The 14,100-nt window shown below is 39.0% G+C and overlaps 1 protein-coding gene across 1 annotated transcript in view; it reads right to left on the reverse strand.

Moving 5' to 3' along the window:
• Window positions 1-1,101: 1,101 nt before the first annotated feature.
• The window catches only part of Med14 (mediator complex subunit 14), a 107,511-nt gene continuing 94,512 nt past the window's right edge, over window positions 1,102-14,100 (reverse strand). Inside the window, exons 25-31 of the mRNA XM_012950445.2 lie at window positions 12,721-12,903; window positions 11,631-11,866; window positions 9,587-9,766; window positions 9,064-9,171; window positions 6,719-6,844; window positions 6,190-6,382; window positions 1,102-3,377 (exon numbers count right to left, since the gene is read on the reverse strand). Of these exons, the coding sequence (XP_012805899.2) occupies window positions 3,304-3,377; window positions 6,190-6,382; window positions 6,719-6,844; window positions 9,064-9,171; window positions 9,587-9,766; window positions 11,631-11,866; window positions 12,721-12,903 (1,100 nt within the window). The 3' untranslated portion in view covers window positions 1,102-3,303. The remainder of the gene's footprint in view (window positions 3,378-6,189; window positions 6,383-6,718; window positions 6,845-9,063; window positions 9,172-9,586; window positions 9,767-11,630; window positions 11,867-12,720; window positions 12,904-14,100) is intronic.

The following is a 14,100-nucleotide window of genomic DNA, read 5'->3' on the forward strand; positions in this document are numbered from 1 at the left end:
TCCACAGGGTGACACTATCTACACAAGACCTGCATAATAGAAGGAAAAAATAATGACATCAAAATAGAAGAGTAACTAACTGGAAAGAAGGGATTCAATGTGGGGTGGATTTGGGAAGGGAAAAATGGGGATGGTGGGTAGGAATTATCATGGTCTATTGATTGTCTATACATATAAAAGTTGTCAATGAAAAATGTAAAAAAAAAAAACACTTTTTTTTTGGTCTTTTTGAGATAGGGATTCACTCTATCCCAGGATGACTTGGAACTCACTCTGTACCCCCAGGATGGTCTTGACTCTGGCGATCCTCCTACTTCTGCCGTCCAGAGTGCTGGGATTAAAGGTGTGGGTGTCACCATGTCCAGCCACACCTGTAATCTTAGAACACAGGAGGCAGACACAGATCTCCTGGACACAGGATTTCAAAGACAGCCTGGGCAATATGACCCGACCCTATCTCAATTTTTAAAATAAAATTTAACATGTATATCTTTGGAGTGGGGAAATGATAGAAAGGATACTTTTTTTTTTCAAGGTAGGGTATTACTATAGTCCAGGCTGACCTGGAACTCACTCTGTAGCTCCAGATTGGCCTCAAACTTACAGCAATCCCCCTACCTCAGCCTCCCCAATGCCAGGATTAAAGGTCTGTACCACCATGTTTGGCTGAAAGGATACTTTTCATGTTGAAATTTCATCATTATTCAGAGTAGCAAAGTTATGCTTCTTGAAATAAATTAGCCACAGTCCAAAGAATAACTGTTAGCATCCTATAGCTGAACAGGTTACTGTGTTAACTGTAACAAAGTTACTAGTGTACTGACATTCAAAGTCATGTATCATTTAGTGTATGTTTACTCTCAGTTCAAAGAGTTACTTTTCAAACATAAGGTCCAGCTCCTGCTATTAATAACTGGGCATACTGTGTGGAAAATGTCACTTTCTTCCTAAAAGTACTTCATTTTGAAATGGCATTTCAAGATGTTAAAAAGAAGTGGGCAAATCAGGAACAATTTCTTCTTTCTTCTTTCAAGGTTAAACTAATACTAAGCCAGACTATAACCCAAATATCTTCATCAAAATTAACTAGAGAGTTGATAGTTCTCTGAAACTTGTATAAATTTTATTTATTACTGTAAATACTAAAATCACATTGAAAACACCTTAAAATTAAGTTCCAAATCACCTACTAGAGAAAACCACTATAGCATCCAGTCTCTTTGATTGAACCTGGGTAACAAAAGAGGCAAAAGACATGGTTGGTGATGAAAGTTACCATTCAAATGCTACGAATTTCCAAGCTTTAATAAAGTATATACCAATTCCAAGTACCAAGCATGATATCAAAATTCAAATTCATTAGTTTACTCTTAATAAGCATCAAAATCAAATTCTGTTCACTGAATCTTATCTTGATGTGCACAATGCATTCAAAGGTAAGTTATAATTACGAAAGTTTCTTGAATGCATCATATGGTGTAAAAATGCAGTTAACATTTCAAAATCACACTTGAAAGGGAAAATACCTGGAAAGTTAATTCTATTAATAAAATTATTTGAAACAATATCATCCTGCAGATAAAAATACATTTCTTGTATATACATGTAGATTTCTACATGAAAGGATTCAGCTCCAAACAGAAAAGGGCTGACCCTTGATAAAGACATCTTAGATTGCCAAACCCATGTGATTACCACTGTAAAGAGAACTGAAAACAGAAGGATAAAAGGTAAGTTAAAGGAAGAATAAAAGTTTAGTCACCTACTCTGGAAGAGCAGCAGAGTTGGGTGAGAAGCAGGAGATGAGGGCAGAAATAAGACACAGAAGACAGAAGGTCTCAACTCTGACTGGAAATGAATGGCGAGTCAAGCACAGTTGAGAAAGCATAATATGGTTGTGGTGAGATGCTCAAAACTAGAATTTGGGAGTTGTAGAAGCTCGATTAGTCACATTAAAATGGAATTAAAGCATCTAAAATTTAATGGAGGAACAGCTTTACAGTGACTGGCATATTATCATTTTAAGACCTTTTACAAATAATATCGATACATCAAAAGACCCTTGAATTTGATCATAGTTTTTGAAGCTTAAAAAGTCCCTGACTGGCTGATACAGAGTACAGCACTCTAGGAGAAAATCCTGTTGAGATGTACCAGCACAAGAAATTCCACTGGACCCTGGGAGAGGCCCTAACTTGTGGACTCTTAAAATTACTGGACCAGGTTTCTTCCAACAAAACATCCTATCATTTTATTGACAATGGAATAAATTGGGATTAGAAAAACCCCAATTTTTGCTGGGGAAGGCAATAAGTTAAATAAAGTAATATCTCAGAAACTTCATACAAGTTAGAGCATTAAAGTCCTTGGCTTCCTATTTAATGCTGTATGCAGAAGTATCCTATAAGAGACAACTTCCTAGCACAATGGGTCCCATATCCTCAACAGATGAGGGCAATTACATTATTTGGGATCCTTGATCATTATAAATCACGGTCTGTTCTCAAAGCCTAAGTTCTTTCATTTTATCCAAATCCTATACTGAAGAACAACCGAGGTGCTAAATGTTATCACCAGTCAAGTTAGGAATGTCTGAAGAACTAAATTAATTTTGAAACCAAAATGTTTTTGGTCAAATTTCAGACATACATAATTAAGACATGACTGGCCTCACCAAATTAAAGATGGAGGGGAGGCCCTAAGAACTCTAGAGAGCTTATACACACAAATGAGTGTCACTTTATTATCCTAGTTTTATCATATATTGCTTCTTTTGGATGTGTTTATTAACAACACCCAAAACATCTTCATGTAAGGATTCAAAGCGGTCATATTAAAATACAGCTTCAATATAAAGTGTGTCACAGTTTTACAGTATTCAAAAATGATAGGCCTGCCTCAAAAGCAAAACAAAAGAAGTCAAAAAGGACTATTACACCCCAAAACATAAGAAAACGATTAAATAAACAAGTTTGGCATTTTCATTATTTTATAGTATAAAACAATATTAAACCTATTACTGGCAAGAGGACACAAATGTATTACCTAATTTGAAATGTGTCCCACTTCAACACACTATACAAGTCCACTATACAAAAGATTGATGGTCTTTTTGATGAAAGAAGTACACCCTGAAAAATTTTGCCAGTTTAGAATATTTAGCTCTTAAAATTTTAAAAAAGTCCTTTTTTTTTTTAAACTGAAGGCTGAATGCAGACTTTTTTTTGTTTTTGTTTTTGTTTTTGTTTTGTTTTGTTTTGTTGTCTCATTTTGTCAGCCTTCCTGGTTTAAAAACAATTGTGTCTATGGACGCCCACCAGGGGGCAGTGTAAGATTAGCCATTAAATCACGAACAGCTGCAAATATTGTGCATTCACCTGCAACAGAGAAAAATGGTCATTAGCTATTCGCAATACAGGAAAGATGTTAACACACTGGTAAGGGGAAGAATTAAATCTAAAATTAGTAAGAATTTTAAATATCAAAATAAAAGATTAAATATTTTAAACTTCATATTCTAGATTAAATACTATGGTGTAATTTATCAGATTATATATGGTTTGAGTATTTTTTTCCTCAGAAGTAATTTTGGGAAAGTTTCAGTTACATTTATATAGAGCTTAAAGTTGTATAGAAACAATGTTCCACTGGGTAAGCTTTTCAAATTGAACTTTAAAGTTTAAGGCAACTGACTACTCATGTATTTTGGACCTAATGAAAAGATCCAATTTATATATTAGTACAACTTTAGTGATGTCCTTGTAATGTTGCATGAAAGATCAGATAAGAATGTCTCCAAATGAAAATACAAAAACTTTCTAACAGAGCTTTATGTGAAGGACATGCACATGTGCACTGGGGCTCCTGAGCACTTGTCTGCAAAATTGATCCATTTTAACATAATTTGATTTTATTTTAATTTTTAAATAGTCACATTTACCTAGTGGCAGTTGCACTGAACAGTGCAGATCTAGGACACCTATGGGAAATTTCTCCCCCAAATTTCAAGTAAATGGTCAACTTCTGCAGTGCAACATTAAAACTGAAGTCAATTAAATACATAAATAAAGTGAGTTTCCCCTTTTCTTTTTTCATTATTATGAGACAGGATCTCATATAACCCAGACAGGTCTGGAACTCATCATGATCGCATTCCTGCTTCAGCCTCCCAAGGGCTGGGATTCCAGGTGCATGCCACCATATACAGCAAGAAGTTTTCTTTTTCTTTCTCTCTCTTTTTTTTTTTTTCCCAAGGTAGGGTCTCACTCTAGCCCAGGCTGACCTGGAACTCACTCTGTAGTCCCAGGATAGCCTCAAACTCACAGTGACCCTCCGACCTCTGCCTCCCCAGTGTTGGCACTCAAGGCATGGGTCACCATACCAGGCTCAAGGATTTTTCTTAAAAGCACTTCGCCATGGGAAAAGTGATAGGTATGGGAGCAGAACAGGGAGGCTGAAAGATGACATACCAGCAACCTAAAAGGATTTCTCAGAGGTGGTGCTGACCAATTCACCCTTTCAGCTTCCCCTTTGCCTCTGACTTCTTATAAACATTACACATATTTAAATATTTTAAACTAAAAGCTGGATCCCTTACACAATAGTGCACAATATGCCACTACAATGGGTGGAAGTATGAATTATGACCCTCTGGCAAAGGGCAGGCTACGCAGTGGTCCGGAGCAAAACTCACTGCCAATCTGCACTCCAAGCACTGGAAAGTTAAGGTACAGAACACAAAGGAAAGTCAAAGGTTTGTCCAACTAAAAGGGGGGACATAGTGGAAAAAGAATTTACTTACAAAAGACCTCAACAATTTCTTAAAGAAGTGAGATACACACACACACACGTATGTACATATGTATGTATGTATTTACACATACTTTTAAAGGTACATTGGAAAAAGTTACTTGATCACAGCATGATCAAAATATTTTTCTTTGAATTTTTAAATTTCCCAAAATGATTCATAAAAACATCAAAGACAATGATAGTCATCAGTTTATGAAGGAATGAGGTTAATTATCAAAGTCCTACTGGACTGCTGCTGCCTTGAGTATTCTGATAAATTTAAACTTTTGATTCTTGAGGACCTATTTGCAGCTGAAAGAAGAGAGAAGTCAAAGGATGAAAGCAGAGTATTATGAGAAGTAGAAATATCATAACAAAAGCAGCGTACTGTCCTCTACCGCCCAGTGTCCTCCTCATAAACTGAAGCGAGAACTCACCTTTGTACAGTATGGAGAAACAAACAGCTAAAATATCATTGCTCTCATAATTCCTAAGACTTTGACACTGTGGTTTCTAAAAATGTTTCAGAGAACTTTTCCTTATTTACCATAATTCTGTTTTCCAGCTATTCTAAACAGAGAGATAAAGAGGACTTCCTTAATATTATAAAAAAGCAATTTTTCATTTAAATTTTCTTAGTATTTAGAAACAAAATCAAAGAAAAGCTGTTTTTTTTTTCTTTTTTCTTGCTGAGCTCTATGTTTAATAACCCCAAATTTGGCATTGCCAGGAGTTACATGTTAAACGTAGGATATTCCAGTATTGAAAGGCCCATCTTTATCTTTCAAGAAGCATTCTGGTTTCCTTGGGAAATGTTCAGTTTGAGAGCTTCATTGTGCACTTGGTGAAAAGGTTCACTTGCACCCGTCTGACACTTATATAAGAAGCCCAAAAAGCAGTGATGCCATTTGTATCAGCGTTTATTCTTCACAAAACATTTAGGAGATACAGAACTTTTAATGATAGTATATCTATTCATGATTGAACCATGAAGTATGAGAAACCAACATGCATATCAACTTTGTGATGTACAGAGTGGCAGGTATTGAGAGCAAGGCAGGAATTCACAGCCACAGAAAATTCTACCATCCTAACCTAGGGCTTTATGGCAATGTGTGCTATAAATACAAGCTTCTGATATTAGCAACTGAGTCACTCCCAACAGTAAATTGCTAACAAAAAATAAAGCCCAGGCATCAGAGAAATGGACAAAAATGAAGAACCAGTGAGAAAGGAAGAAAGCGACAGGTGTCACATTAAGAGGGCTGTAGCAACCAGAGCTATATTACTAGGACTGGGGTGCAGAGTGGGTAAGGAGGGAGAAGAGGAGAGAAGGAGGCATCTCTCAAAAGAACTTTTATAACATATGCAATAAAATACCATCTAGTGGTCATGTACCTTGTCGTGGTGGATTCATCTCTGCAAACCTCTTCAGAATGTTGCTGACCATCATGGGAGCAGCAACAGAAGAGTTCTGCTGTCTGGGAATGTCTGCCTGCTGGGTTGTACCTGAAGCCATGTCATAAATGATTGGAACTATAATACTAACAGGTTCTTGGGGAGGGACTGATGTTTTCTGAGTTAGTTGAAGCTGTAGACACACAAAGAGAATAAAGAACAGAAAATAAAACATTTGTCCATTTTTTATAAAAGGTGTTATCATTTACTATGGTTTTAGATTAATATAGAGCAAAGGAAAATTAAATGACAAGAAAAGTGACAAACTGACTATTATGACTGTCACACAATTACCTACTTTCTATTATTACTAAAGGAACCAGGATCCCATGAAGTCTAAACTGACAATTAGGGAGACTGTGTGTGTATTTGGCAACAATGGCTAGTTATCCAAAAGCTGCTCTATTGCTCTCACATGGCTTTTTCCTTAAGAGGCTCTACATACACATACATGTCCAGTGGTACTTACAAAAAAGAGCATTTTGGATTTCAGCACTACAGCGGGCGTCCCAGGAGGTGCAATCGGTGGTGCGCTGGGAGGGATCGTCAGACAAAACTGAACATTCCATTTTAGCTGTGTTGCCTGGTCAGGAAACTGTTGTGGGAGAAAATTATGTAACAGTCATATCAACATCTAAAATTATATTCTAGGGTGTGGAAAGATGGCTTAGCATTTAAGGCATTTGCCTGCAAAGTCAAAGGATCCCGGTTCAATTGTCCAGAACAATCATAAGGCAGATGCACAAGGGGGCGCATGCATCTGGAGTTCTTTTGCAGTGGCTGGAGGCCCTGGCACACCCATTCATTCTCTCTCTCTCTCTTTCTTTCTCTCAAATAAATAAATAAAATAATATTTAAAAAATTATCCAGGTGTGGTGGAGCACACCTTTAATCCCAGTACTCAGAAGGCAGAGGTATAGGAGGACTGTTGTGAGTTTGAGGCCACCCTGAGACTACATAGTGAATTCCAGGTCAGCCTGAGCTACAGTGAGATCCTACCTCAAAAAACTAAAAATAAGAATAATAATAAATAAAATAAAATCATATTCTAGTCAGGAGTCTGAAAGGTTAGGATTTCACTTTTTTTTAATTTTTATTTATTTATTTGAGAGCGACAGACACAGAGAGAAAGACAGATAGAGGGAGAGAGAGAGAATGGGCGTGCCAGGGCTTCCAGCTTCTGCAAACGAACTCCAGATGCGTGCGCCCCCTTGTGCATCTGGCTAACGTGGGACCTGGGGAACCGAGCCTTGAACCGGGGTCCTTAGGCTTCACAGGCAAGCGCTTAACCGCTAAGCCATCTCTCCAGCCCAGGATTTCATTTTATATTCAATTATTCACAGAATATGAAGTTGATCTTTAGTATTTTTTTTAAAGAAACATATTCATGAAAAAAGAAGTGTGTATGCATGAAGTGACTAACTGGCAACTCAACTCAGCTCTGAATGTATGCACTATTATGTTCTCCTTCATTTCCTGCCACTTCATTAATACTCAAAGCCAATGCATTTAGCTTCTTCAGGGTCTCTGACACCTAATCTACTCCATCTTCTATTTGCACAGAGGCCATAAGCTCAGAGCTTCACTCTTCTCCCAAGGATCTCTAGTTATCTGTGCCAGTGGCTGCCTCTTCTAGTGCCTGCTTATACAACTGTCAGCTGAAGCTCACGCTGTTCAGTGACAGTCAATGATGCAATGCTGCCCCCTCCCCTAACTAAAGACTAACACCTGACATTTAAGGTTCTTCTTGACTGGTGTCAATATTGATTTCCAAGTCCTCTTTCCAAATGCTTTCCTCAACAAACTAGTCAGATTGTGTTAATGATTTAAAATTATATTCACTGGTGGGCTGGAGAGATTGCTCAGTGGTTAAGGTGCTTGTATGCAAAGCCAAAGGACCCAGGTTCAATTCCCCAGGATCCACGTAAAAGCAGATGCACAAGGTGTTGCATGCACCTAGAGTTTGTTTGCAGTGGCTGAGAAGCCCTGATTTGCCCTTTCTCTCTCGCTCCCTCTCCCTCCCTCTCTCTCTCTCTCTCTCTGTCTCTGCCCCATCTCTCCCTCTCTCAAACAAGTAATTTTTTTTTTGTTTTTTTGAGGTAGGGTCTCACTTTAGCCCAGGTTGACCTGGAATTCACTATGTAGTCTCAGGGTGGTCTCGAACTCAGGGCGATCCTCCTACCTCTGCCTCCTGAGTGCTGGGATTAAAGGTATGTGCCACCATGCCAGGCTTAAATAAAATATTTTTAAAAATAAAATTATATTCATTGGTGCTTTTATAGACACATATTTAGCCTCTAAAACTTCAAAGATTTCTTCCTGACACAATGTTTGCTATAGCCTATCAGATCAAAAGCCAAATGTTGAGACAATTAGTAACATTGTTTTCCCCAATGCTAATAGTAACACACCAATGAAAAGGAGTGAGGTTCCAGAGTTACTCAAATAAGTACTAGAAACATTAAAATGTAAGACCAAAAGAATATAATAGGCTTTCATCAGGATCTCATGTATGTAATTGCAAAACTAGGAAACAGTATTTACAGTTACGCTGGGGTGTATCTCAGTATCATTTGTTTGTAAAGCCCATTAGCTACAGGTTGAATTACCAAGCCAGGACACAAGCATATGCTGTTCCTTTGTAGTGGCAAGATGGTTTGGTGAATCCATAAACACACACACACATGCACAAATAGAAACAATTTAAGAGAAAAGTGGGAAGCAGTACATAAATAAATTAAAACCAGTAAACACTGCTAACTTGTTTCCCTCAAGAGATCATGTTAGAAAAGCTTGTGTTTTCCAGTAACTTACCAGCTCCAGCTTCATAATATGCACACAGTCTCTGAGGATGTGTGTAGGTGCTCCTAACAGCTTGGTGAAAGCTATCAGTGTATTGGCTTTAAATGGTGGTCCTGCAACCTATGGAGAGAAATACAGCAAGTTACTCTTCATTACACCTGTTTCACTATGTTAAAAGTATTTATTTGTGTGTTTGGGGGGCATGCATGAACCATGATGTGCATGCAGAATTCAGGGGACAACTTCAGGTCAGTCCTTGCCTTTTCACCTCATTTGAGGCAGCGCTTCTCTCTCTGGATCTCATTCTGCTACTGAGATTTAGTTCTACTGTCTTTGCTGTGCCTACCACCAGCCTGCAGGAAGTTCACCTGTCTCACCATCAGCACGCTGAGGAGCCAGCCTCTGCTTCTGACTTTTTACACAAGGTTATTTTTACACAGGTATAGGGAGGACTGAACTCAAGTCTGAGCAGTGAGCTTTTTATCCACTGAGCCATCTCTGTAGCCCCCCAAAGTGTGTACTCTTAAACACATACTCTTGTTTCGAAGAATTTCTCCAAAACTTGAAGTTCATCAGGTTTCCACTGGCCTGCATTTTCAGGCGTCACTTTTAGCTGAAGGGTCTGGTTGGTTTTGGGACTAAGGGCTACTCTGCATTTCAAGGCATCTGTCTTAAACATGATTACTCCAGGTTCATTAGAATTTATCAGCTGCAGCTGTAAAACAAGGAGAATGCATCAAACCATCAGGTTAGACAAAGGGACAACTAAAACCTTACTGAGAAGATTGTTTCAGGTTAGACAAAGGGACAACTAAAACCTTACTGAGAAGATTGTTTCAAGCGAAAACAACTAAACTGACTAAGGTGAGGGTTGCAGAGCTGAAAGCTTACCTGACGGCAAGTAGCAGGGCCCAGGCGCTGCTGAGGCTCTGATGAGTACCAGTGTGAACGCTAACTGATTCAGCTGACGCTACAACATACATTAGGGAGGGCTCGGGGGACAAAATAGGGTGATGGGAGAATATGATCCCAGTATATCCATGTATGAAAAGGTCAAAAGAAACCCATTATTTGCATAATTTAGTAGACACTAATAAAGTCTTTTGTGCTTGTTGGGTTTTTTTGGTCTTGATTTTATTTCTTTTTAATTTATTGCTTTTGTTTTTGTTCTTTGAGGTAGAGTTTCTCTCTAGCTCAGGCCAATGTGGAATTCACTATGTAGTCTCAGGCTGGCCTTGAACTGGCAGCAATCCTACCTCGGTCTCCCAAGTGCTGGTATTAAAAGGCATGCAACACCACATCTGGCTTGCTTGTTTTTCCAAGGTAGGGTCTCACTCTAGCTCAGGCTGTCCTTGAATTCACTGTCTAGTCTCCGGGTGGCCTCGAACTCATGGTGATCCTATCTCTGCTTCCCAAGTGCTGGTATTAAAGGCGTGAGCCACCATGCCCAGCTTTGCTTGTGTTCTGAGTAAGGGATTCACTCTAGTCCAGGCTGACCTGAAATTCACTCTGTAGTCTCAAGATGACCTCAAACTCACAACAATTCTCCTATGTCTGCCCCCTAAATTGCAGGATTAAAGGCCTGTGTCACCATGCCTGGCTTGTGCTAATAAGTTTTTAAAAATCCTTCTGGGGGCTGGAGAGATGACTGAGGCGCTTGACTGCAAAGCCAAAGGACCCAGGTTTGATTCCTCAGGACCCATGGAAGCCAGGTACACAAAGTGGCACATGTGTCTGGACTTCATTTGTACTGGCTGGATGCCTTGGCATGCCCATTCTCTCTCTCTCTCAAATAATAAAAAAAAATAAATTAAAAATAAAAATACTTTTAGGCCTGGAGAGATAGCTCAATTGCTAAAGGAGCTTGCTTGCAAAGCCTGACAGCCAGGGTTTAATTCTCCAGTACCCACATAAAGCCAGATACACAAAGCAGTACGTGTCTGGAATTCATGTGCAGTGGCAGAAGTTCCTGGCATGCTCATTCTCTCTCTCTCTCTCTCTCTCTCTCCTAGTTTCTTTCTCTGTCTCAAGTAAATAAAAATATTAACAAAATCTGAATATAAAGACTGAAATGGTTTGGGGCCAACTGTGAAGAGGATATATTAAGCATTCACCTTCTTGGCTACCTTATTAATACACATATATCAATAATCACATTGGTTATAAATACATAACACACATTGCATGCCAAGATATTATCCTAAGGGCTTTACAAAACCTATCTCAAATCCCCACCAGCTAGGCAGATAGTATCTACTGTTATCAGCAAGATGAAGAAATTTGCCCTGAGCACATACCAGCAGGTGATGAGGTGTGGCTACAAACCTAGGCAGGCCAACTCTGGAACTGACACAACAATGATCATTTATCTCCTAAGTGTGTCACCACAGGGTCAGTTTTAGGTCTCTTTCTATAAGAGTTTTAAACAAAAGTCCATTTTTAATTTTTAATGCTAAGCCAGGAAGCAAAGCAGAATTCTAACAAGCTGGTTGAGAAGGTTAGTGTGTATCAATTTAACAACTCAACATTCTTCTTTGACAGTAAGTGGCCTAACTTAGAAAGCCACTTGGTGCCCATACCGTTTCTTGTTGAATGATCCTCTGAAGGTGTCGTCTCATGATGACCGATCCAAGGAACCTTTCAAGTGGGGAGCAAAGGTAACTGCCTGCCAGGCCAGGCACGAGGCCTGGCGTTGGAGAGGGGAGCAATAAGATGTTCAAGGCACTGTGAGTGAGGATGGTAGGTATAGATGCAGCCCAGGAGCGCTGAGGTAGTTTGCGAGGTGGAGGCATGTTTGTTGGCATTGTTTGGGAGCCTTTGGGGAAGGGAAAAAAAAAAGGTGACTTCATTTGCAAATACTATCCAGCTACTTCTCATTTTGTTTTCATTATAAATTGCTGCTCTTCTAAATCAATTGGTAAAATTTTACTTTTTCCTTATGATCTAACAATCATGTGTTACCTCCCCAACAGTATCTAGGCCCCTTTCCATGTAACTGCAGAAACTCCTTTCAAGGAGTGGGATTTGTTTCTCTACCTGAAATCTGGTTTGCCTTGTGATTTGCTTGTGGCAACAGGAATGCTGTAGAAGTGACACTGGGCTAGATAAAACTCTAGATTTCTACTTGCTTTCCTAGACCCCTGTCCAGCCACTATGTGAGGAGGCCATGTCCAATACAAAATAACAGAGCACAGAGAAGGCATGCCAGCTGAGGCTATCTTAGGCCAGCCTGTTCCTAGCCAATGTGGAACTGACTGCAGCCATGAGTGAGCTCCGTAGAGTCTGTTAAACTACAGAACTGTGAGCTAATGTTATCAGTTTTGCCTTAAGTGGCAAAAGGTATGCAGCAAAAGCTAGCAAATACATCTGCACAAGTCTTTACTTACATTGATTTGCATAACTTGGCCAGTTAAGGTATCTTTTTATGGTTCAATACGATAGCTAAAAGTTACTAATCATGGCAGACATTCTGTTTAACACTTTTGGAGGATAAATCCTTCATTTTTGCCTAACTCTGCAAATTAACTACTGTGAACTGATTTACTACATAGGTAAACGTTTACATTTTTGGGAATCACCATTTGGCAAATAGGTCTTAACTTTCAAATGTGAGGGTAGAATAAAATAGGTCATTTATTGGTTCTACTTAAAAAGAATGATGGCACACACTTGTTCCAGCTCGAGGGGAATGAGAAGCATCTGGAACCGGAGAATGTAGAGATGGGTTGGCAGGTGACATTCCAGGCAAGCGGGTGGCTGGTGAGGGTCCAGACACTTGAGGAGACCCTGGCCAGTTTCCTGCTCTTCCACTTGGTGACACCATGGTGTATGGGGAACTAGGGTCAAGAGTTCCTGAAAAAAATAAATAGATGGTTCTCAAAGACCTGCATTTATTATCAAAAATAATTTCACAGCATTCATATCCTTAAATGTGATTAATTTTATTTTTAGTTGTTATGCATTTATTTATTTGAGAGAGAGAGAGAGAGAGAGAGAGAGAGAGAGAGAGAGAGAGAGAGAGAGAGAGGGAGTGAGGGAGGGAGGGAGGGAATGAATGAGAATGGGTGCACCAGGGCCTCTTGCCACTGGGGAAAAAAAAAAGCTCCAGACACATGTGCCACTGCATGCATCTGGCTTTACATGGGTACTAAGGAAGTGGACCCAGGCTGTTAAGCTTTGCAAGCAAGTACCTTTCACTGCTGGGCCATCTCTCCAGCCCTAATGTTAATTTTCTTCCAGTAAGATATTTTACTAAAACTTGATGTTACTTAATAGTCACACCTGTCTCTATGCCATGTAATCATGTAGTTAACTGGACACAAGAGTTAGACAAGGAGACCAAGAAAGGATAAATTTTAATTTTACCTTCTCACATGCTTCCAAATATGTAATATGTAGCAATTTACTTGTTGACATTATATGTCTGAAAATACTATAAAACAAACAATCCCAAAGCAGAAAAATGCTATCCTTTCAGACTAAAAAAATTACATTTTCCTTCCAGTAAGAAGGATGGGGGGGGATTTTCATTTTTTTTATTAATTAAAGGCTACATTGATTAAGAAATAGAGCCAAAAATCAAGTTGTAAGCACTGATTTTCTTAACAGTTTGGCATTTAAATTTTACCTGCATATACTTCTGATGCATTAGTTATACCCCTTTGTCACCAAATAAAAAACCAAGAAAATGTTTCTCTCAGATATTTTCAAGAGTAAATGGTCTTTACTTGTAGAAATATCTTACAAACAGGAAAAAGGCACTATAAGAAAACAGGCAATATATATAACTGGTAGGCATAAAATAAGAAACACTAGGGCTAGAGAGATGGCTTAGTGGTTAAGGCACTTGCCTGCAAAACTGAAAGACCCAGGTTTGATTCCCCAGGACCCACATAAGCCTGAAGCACAAGGTGGCACACATATCTGGAGTTCATTGCAGTGTCTGGAGGCCCTGGAGCACCCATTCTCTCTCTGTGTCTCTCCCTGCCTATTTCTCTCCCTCTCTCAAATAAATAAAATCAAAAATTAAAAAAAAGAAACACTAAGAAG

Source organism: Jaculus jaculus, chromosome X (genome assembly GCF_020740685.1).
Source record: "Jaculus jaculus isolate mJacJac1 chromosome X, mJacJac1.mat.Y.cur, whole genome shotgun sequence".
In the NCBI taxonomy this organism is placed as follows: Eukaryota; Metazoa; Chordata; class Mammalia; order Rodentia; family Dipodidae; genus Jaculus; species Jaculus jaculus.